The following is a 7,500-nucleotide window of genomic DNA, read 5'->3' as shown; positions in this document are numbered from 1 at the left end:
TTACATATCTTTGCCTATCTTGGTTAATATGTGTTTTCTCTCGCATGATCTAGTACATCCTTTACCTGCTCCTATACTATTCCATTCCCATTATTCAGCATGTTCATTAACAATCATTACTCGCTACCCAAGTTCATCATTCCACAATAGTTCACCATTCTCTCCCATCGTTCGCCATTTCTCCGTCCACCCACAAATACTATCCCTCACAGCAGACTTACCAGCGTGGGCTTATTCTCACTGTAAGTGGCAATGACCGTGGCCAGAGCGTACGTGAGAGACAAGTCGAACCTAAACTCACTCCAAGACTCGAGGCAGTCGTACCCGAGGACGACCCGACGGAGCTTCACTGGTCGTAACGACTCCTCTAACCTGTGGGGAAGGAGAGAGGGACTGACAAAGGAGAAGGGTGAGAAATAAAGGGGGGGGGGGGGGTAAGGAAGAATGATGGAGAAAAGGGAAGGAATGGTAAAAGGCAAGAAGAAAGAAAGCAGGAAGAAAGAAAAAGAGAAAGGTAGTTTACACACACGTGTATATGTATGCGTTTTAGGGGCCAAAGTGTAGGGAGAACATAAAAAGAAAATCGACGGTTGTACAACAAGAATCAAATATGTATTAAGATATAACTAATCTGCCTAATTATTTGCCAATTTTGAACTTACAAGAATGTTGTACATTTCACAGTAGCAGAAATATTAATGAATCTCTGGAACAGTAGTGTATCTTATGAAGATACACTAAGCAAGAGGTCTCCAGAACAATTATATGAAGTATAATAAATTAATGGATATAAATCGATTAATAGACCTACACTAACAATTCACTAAACAGACAAAATGATTCAGTGACCACAATTCACAATTCATATAACTACTACATTACTGACCTGTGTGTCACAGCAGGGCTCTGTCCATCTGACAACCAAACCGCCAAGTCTTCTGCATTGGGAATCGTTGCCGAAACCGCAACAAACCTTAGATGAGAAAATACATTATAAGATGTTAAAGATAGTGGTCACTGTTTGGCTGCTGACTACTACATACGTCAATTTAAAAAAAAACATGGGACTATTCGTAGTTATTTGTTATTCTGAAACGGCGAAAGCTACACCAAAACGTTAGAGAGAATATACAATGATCAATACAATGGATCATACTAACGAAACGTGTGTATGACGTAAAGTAATCATAGCAATCACGGGTAATGAAGAATGAATGAAGGAAAGTAGTGAACAAATGAGGAAAAGGGTACGTACCTGAGGGGAAGTCTATGGGGCGAAGTGGAAGGCCTCGTCGTGCGTATGGTCTTCATCCGCGACACCACCGCCTCCATGGTGGGACCTCGGGTTTGGTCACCCAACACGTGTACCTGACGAAGGCAAGGGTTGTTGATTTAGGAATTCACACTGACGATTCTCATTATAGATATCTGAAATTTTCTATGTGTTTTTTTTTTTCATTATCCTTTTCTACTTAGTGACTTGCCTCGTCGATGAGCAAGAGTGAAACAGCTTCCATGAGAGTGACGTGGTTCCTCCAGCGGCGAGTGAGGGAATCCCATTTTTCCGGAGTGGTGAGAATTACCTGAAAACAAAGGAATTCGATGGGTATTTGATTGCTTGAGAAAAATAAGAAACGAAAAATTACTAACGAATAGGAAATAGATAATATATGTAATAGAACAAAATAAAAGGAAGCATATCCAAAGCCTGTGCTTTTACTCAGGAAAGAAAATCGATACACATATAATTCATAATTTGTATGCTGAAATTTGTATTTAAAAAGGTGATTAAACCACAATTTAAAGTCTACTTCCGTAACTTTATGTTTACCTGTGATTTTGCTATAACAGCAATATCATCGTGATCTGTGTCGCCCGTGATCTCTGCACAAATAACACCCAGTTCCCGCAGACGCATTTGCCAGTCTATGTACCGCTCTGTCACCAGGGCCTTCATGGGCGCCACTGCGAACAAGGTTAATGTTAGCGGGTTGCGTTGATAGGCTGCTTTTGTGCAACAAAATTTCAAGGTTTCAGAGAGGACGTGAAATGGATATACTTATATCCCATAGTACATACAGTGCATGTGTTTTTTTCATTCCATCAAATTACACACACACACACACACACACACATATATATGTATATATATATATATATATATATTTATGTATGTATAAATTTATACACATACATATATAAATATAATTATATATGCATGCATGTGTATGTATGTATGTATATATACATATATATGCATATGTATATACATATATATATATATATCAAACACCACACACCATACACACACACACACACACACACATATATATATATATATATATATATATATATATATATATATATATATATGTTTATATACACACACACATATATATACACACATATACATACATATATACATATACATAAATATATATACATATATATATATATGTACATATATACACATATATATGTATATACATACATATATTTATGTATGTATATATATATATACACGTATGTATATACATATCTATACATATGAAACACCACACACCATACACACAGACACACACACACATGTATATATATATATATATATATATATATATATATATATCAAACCTCATTTGAAAGAAAATAACACAGATATCAGTGCCAACTCATCATACTGATGTGAAATCAGTAAGACAAAAATCTTTCCTTACACAGTAAAATGAAATTAGACTACACTCACTATACACGACTCTGGGAGGCATAGGAACGTCCTCCGCGTCCGCCTCCGTTGCCTTGGCCATCAGGAGGCGCACGAGGGCTAACTCCATCACCACGGTTTTCCCAGAGCCGGTGGGAGCCGACACGACCAGCGAGCGATCTGGAAGTGGGTGAAATTCTACATCGTTTGTTGTATATTATTGGAGGGTGCTTATTTTTCTCTTTTACTTTTTTTCGAGAGAATATGGTTTTGTTGGGCTATTTAAAGGGTGGAGAAATATTGAAACTTAATCCTGGGACAAGTTTGTTCATAAACCGAATAGTTTAATATGTGAAATCAGTAATGACATGAGGTATCAAAATGAAAAAAATGAAAAATATGTATCATAATACTGATCACATCAACATTTACCCGTGTAAAAGACATCATCGAAGACAGTTGACTGAACGATATTAAAATATGGGAACTGAGAAAACAAGCTCCGATACTGCTCCGCTGGATTAAGCTAAGGATAATACAGTAATCAAGAAAATGTATATATAAAACCAACAATTGTGTTAAAAGGCTTTATATAGACATACTTCTTTCCTAAAAAAATACATTTTGGGTTTTTACATAATGGATCTTTAGAAGTAGTTTCTGTCTACATAAATTCCATACTTTACTAGAATAGAAATTATCTACATCAATTTAATAACTTTCTATTCACTTCTCAAAAACTGCCCCTAACAGATTATTCACTCTTTCTACCATTAACAGTTTACATGCCCTCTGCACTGCCTCTTTCAACGTCCCTCACTGTTATACACTTATCAATATACTCTTAGGAAAAGGATACGTATTAACGAGACGGGTCGAAGGAAGCCTTGAGTTCCTGCGGCTCGTGAACCTGACGGAGGAACGTTAACAGGGTAACTGGAAAGATTAGAAAGAGCAATGAAAGAATCAATAGCTTTATGTGATAAAAGGTGGCTTAAGAAACAGGGACGTCGAAATATTTGAATGGTTGATGGTAATTTGGAAAATGTAAGAATTTCTAAATAGTAAAACACATGTTAGCCTTTTATGCCATCTAAAGCAGATTTAGCGAATATATAAATAAAAATAATTCAAATTAAAGTGTTTCTGATAATCATAAAAAAGTATAAGAGATCTAACTATGGAATTAAATAAAACCAAGAATAAAAAATACAGAAAATCATAGACTACTGATTGATGAATAAGCAAACTGATACCCTTGGATGTTTGGGCGAAAAGAGTAATGGTGAGCATATCCATAACAATAACATTTCAAGTAAAATAGATTGAACGAAAAGATAAACATTTTCCCTACGTCTGCGTCTGGTCGGAGTACACATTTCCCTCTTGAGACTCGTGCCCTTGACCTTGCGTTTGACGAAAATGACCTTCCCATGACCTTGGCTGACCGGAAGTAGCCATCTGTCCGCTTGCGCTTGTAATCTGCCCGTTGTGACACCAGCTTGATATACCTTCAGTCCACATCTGGGGGTTATTATTTTCGTTCAGTTTGTTATTGGTACTATCATTCTCAATATCTACATTATTCTTGTTATTGTTCTTATTAGCATTTACAGTTGTTGTTATCGGATATGATCATATTTTGTAGAAGAAGTATTGTCATTTTCGTTTTATTTTTATCATTATCATTATAATTACCATTAGCACAATAATCAACATTATTATTATCATTACTATCATTATTACCATTACTATTATCGTCATCATTATTATCGATGAACCGGAAGGGAGAAAGAGAGAGAGAGAGAGAGAGAGAGAGAGAGAGAGAGAGAGAGAGAGAGAGAGAGAGAGAGAGAGAGAGAGAGAGAGAGAGAGGAGAGAGTGTGTGAGAGAGAGAGAGAGAGAGAGAGAGAGAGAGAGAGAGAGAGAGAGAGAGAGAGAGAGAGAGAGAGATAGAGAGAGATAGAGAGAGGGGAGAGAGAGAGAGAGGGGGGGAGGGGAAAGAGAGAGAGAGAAAGAGGGGGAGGGGAAAGAGTGAGAGTGAGAGTGAGAGAGAGAGAGAGTGAGAGAGAGTGAGAGAGAGAGGGAGAGAGGGGAAAAAAGAGAGAGAGAGAGAGAGAGAGAGAGAGAGAGAGAGAGAGAGAGAAAGAGAGAGAGAAATAGAGGGGGGGAGGGGAAAGAAAGAAAGAGAGAGAGAGGGAGAGGGGACGGAGGGGAAAGAGAGAGAGAGAGAGAGAGAGAGAGAGAGAGAGAGAGAGAGAGAGAGAGAGAGAAAGAGAGGGGGGGGAGGGGAAAGAAAGAGAGAGAGAGAGAGAGAGAGAGAGAGAGAGAGAGAGAGAGAGAGAAAGGGGGGGGGGAGACAAACAGAGAAATAGAAAAATGTAGATAAGAGACTAAATACACATGCAAATATATAAAGACTAAATACAGATAGAAAAAAAAAAAAAAAAAAACACACACACAAATATAAAAACAACAAAAAATAACATCAGGTCGAATGCAAGCAAAGCTCCAGCTCACCTGCGAGGGCACCTGGCTGGGCATCTGCGAGAGTGAAGGCAGCTGGTCGGCATCTGGGGGAGGTGCCACCACGTATGGCGCCCGATGCTGGCTGGAGACACAAGTTGAAGTTAGTTATCTGTCAGTTGCTACTGGTATTTGCTTTCTGTCAGTTGTTGGTATTTTCTTTAAAGGTCTTTAATATCGTACAAATTTTCTTAACAATTATCTTAACATTGATCCATATTGTCTTTGTGATAAATAACATTGCTGCTATTGTCATTATCATTATTGCTATACTGTTGATATCATTACCATATGTTGTTGTTGTTTATCATCATTATCATTTGAGTGTCATTATTCAAGTAATTATATAGTCAAAATCATTATTATTACTACCGATTTCATTATAAACCACACACTCGATTGGCAATGTTTTATCACTAAAGATATTATGTTATCTATAGTCATTATTGTAAATGCCAATGTTACTCGAATTATTGTCTTTCTTATCACAACCTAACTTACCTGCCCGATGATGTCATATTTTCGTATGATACCTAAAAGGAAAAATATAAGGCCATTAATAGAGTGATCTTAATGTTTTGAAAATTGGATTGAGTGACTAAAAAATCATAAATAGTGAAAAATTCCAATAATTCCACAAGATGATGATGATGATTATACTTATCGATAATTAAGTTAGTAACGATAATACTGATAACGGTGGTCATGACAGCAATGAAGATAATAATCATAATAAAGAAAAATATTACAGTGGCCAGTGGTGACGAGATAAATGATTATTAACGTTGATTTAAGAAGATGCAATGTTACGCATGGAATGAGAAACACACATACACACACCTAACTTATTAGTATTATTATTGTTATTATTTATTCATTATCTTTTTGTTTACTTTAGTGCCCACCGAAACTTGTATATGAAACAATTCGATAGATTTGCGTGTACTGCAAAAATAACAAAAATAAATGTCGGAAATGTAAAGAAGAAAAAAAAAAAAAAAAAATCATAAATTTTGTTAGATCACGTGCCAGAAGCTGTTTAGGTTAGGATGGGTTAGATTAATTTCGGTTAAGTTAGGATTGGACAAAGAGAGGATTGGGCTAAATTAGGATCAGACTAAGTTAAGACGACTAAGTTAGGATTAGACTAAGCTAGGATTGAACTAAGTTAAGATTAGACTAAGTTAGAACTGGGCAAAGTTAGGATTGGACTAACTTAAGACTGGACAAAGTTAGGATTAGACTAAGTTAGGATTGGACTAGGTTAGGATTAGACTAAGTTAAGACTAGACAAAGTTAGGATTGGATTAAGTTAGGATTGGACGAAGTTAAGATTAGACTAAGTTAAGTCTGGGCAAAGTTAGGATTGGACTAGGTTAGGATTAGACTAAGTTAGGATTGGACTAAGTTAAGACTGGACAAAGTTAGGATTATACTAAGTTATGACTGGGCAAAGTTAGGATTGGACTAAGTTAGGATTATACTAAGTTAGGATAAGACTAAGTTAAGTCTGAGCAAAGTTAGGATTGGACTAAGTTAAGTCTGAGCAAAGTTAGGATTGGACTGAGTTAGGATTAGACTAAGTTAAGTCAGAGCAAAGTTAGGATTAGACTAGGATAGGATTGGACAAAGTTAGGTTGGTTACGTCATAATGGGTCGGAAAACATGTTTCTCTCATATTTGTTGGAAATCAATACCTTTGTAATCTCGGAAAAAATAATTTCCAGCAAAAGCTAACTAATTTACTTATCTAAATTTATTTTATTTAAAGCTCTAAAGTAAAAAAAAAAAAAAAAAAAAAAAAAAAAAAAAAAAAAAAAAAAAAAAAAAAAAAAAAAAAAAAAAAATCTTCCCCTAGTTTCTTTTCATACAAATAAGAAATCACAACATAGATGACTACTCAGATAGCAAGTATTATTTCCCTATTTTCTTTAATTTTTGAGACCGATTTGCTTTCGTAAATATGAAGGAAAACGTAGCAATATAATCAAAATATACAAATACTTTCCCTATCTTGTCTTCTCTCTGCTAAATCTGGTAAATTCTATATACCAAGCTTACCTTATTGCGATGAAAGAGGAAAAAAGGAGGAAATAAAGTAAGTGGAGATTAAATAAGCCAAAAAGCGGATGGACATGGATGGAAATTGGAAAATGGATGAAGCTTGAACTTTGACGGATATTTTGGCGCTAAAAGAAGGCAAAGACAAGGGGTGATGTCTAAAAGATAGTGTTTTTTTTTTTTTTTTTTTTTAGATTAAAGATACCTCTATG

The 7,500-nt window shown here is 35.7% G+C and overlaps 1 protein-coding gene across 1 annotated transcript in view; it reads right to left on the bottom strand.

Moving 5' to 3' along the window:
* The window catches only part of LOC125032695 (probable ATP-dependent DNA helicase HFM1), a 14,452-nt gene that overhangs the window by 6,739 nt on the left and 213 nt on the right, over positions 1–7,500 (bottom strand). The window contains exons 2-12 of the mRNA XM_047623949.1: positions 5,729–5,760; positions 5,222–5,312; positions 4,056–4,225; positions 3,561–3,637; positions 3,134–3,217; positions 2,744–2,881; positions 1,832–1,965; positions 1,485–1,583; positions 1,256–1,368; positions 887–973; positions 222–372 (exon numbers count right to left, since the gene is read on the bottom strand). Of these exons, the coding sequence (XP_047479905.1) occupies positions 222–372; positions 887–973; positions 1,256–1,368; positions 1,485–1,583; positions 1,832–1,965; positions 2,744–2,881; positions 3,134–3,217; positions 3,561–3,637; positions 4,056–4,225; positions 5,222–5,312; positions 5,729–5,760 (1,176 nt within the window). The remainder of the gene's footprint in view (positions 1–221; positions 373–886; positions 974–1,255; positions 1,369–1,484; positions 1,584–1,831; positions 1,966–2,743; positions 2,882–3,133; positions 3,218–3,560; positions 3,638–4,055; positions 4,226–5,221; positions 5,313–5,728; positions 5,761–7,500) is intronic.

This window comes from Penaeus chinensis, chromosome 15 (assembly GCF_019202785.1).
Source record: "Penaeus chinensis breed Huanghai No. 1 chromosome 15, ASM1920278v2, whole genome shotgun sequence".
NCBI lineage: Eukaryota > Metazoa > Arthropoda > Malacostraca > Decapoda > Penaeidae > Penaeus > Penaeus chinensis.
Note: the sequence above shows the minus strand (reverse complement) of the source record. Positions and strands in the feature narration are given on the sequence as shown.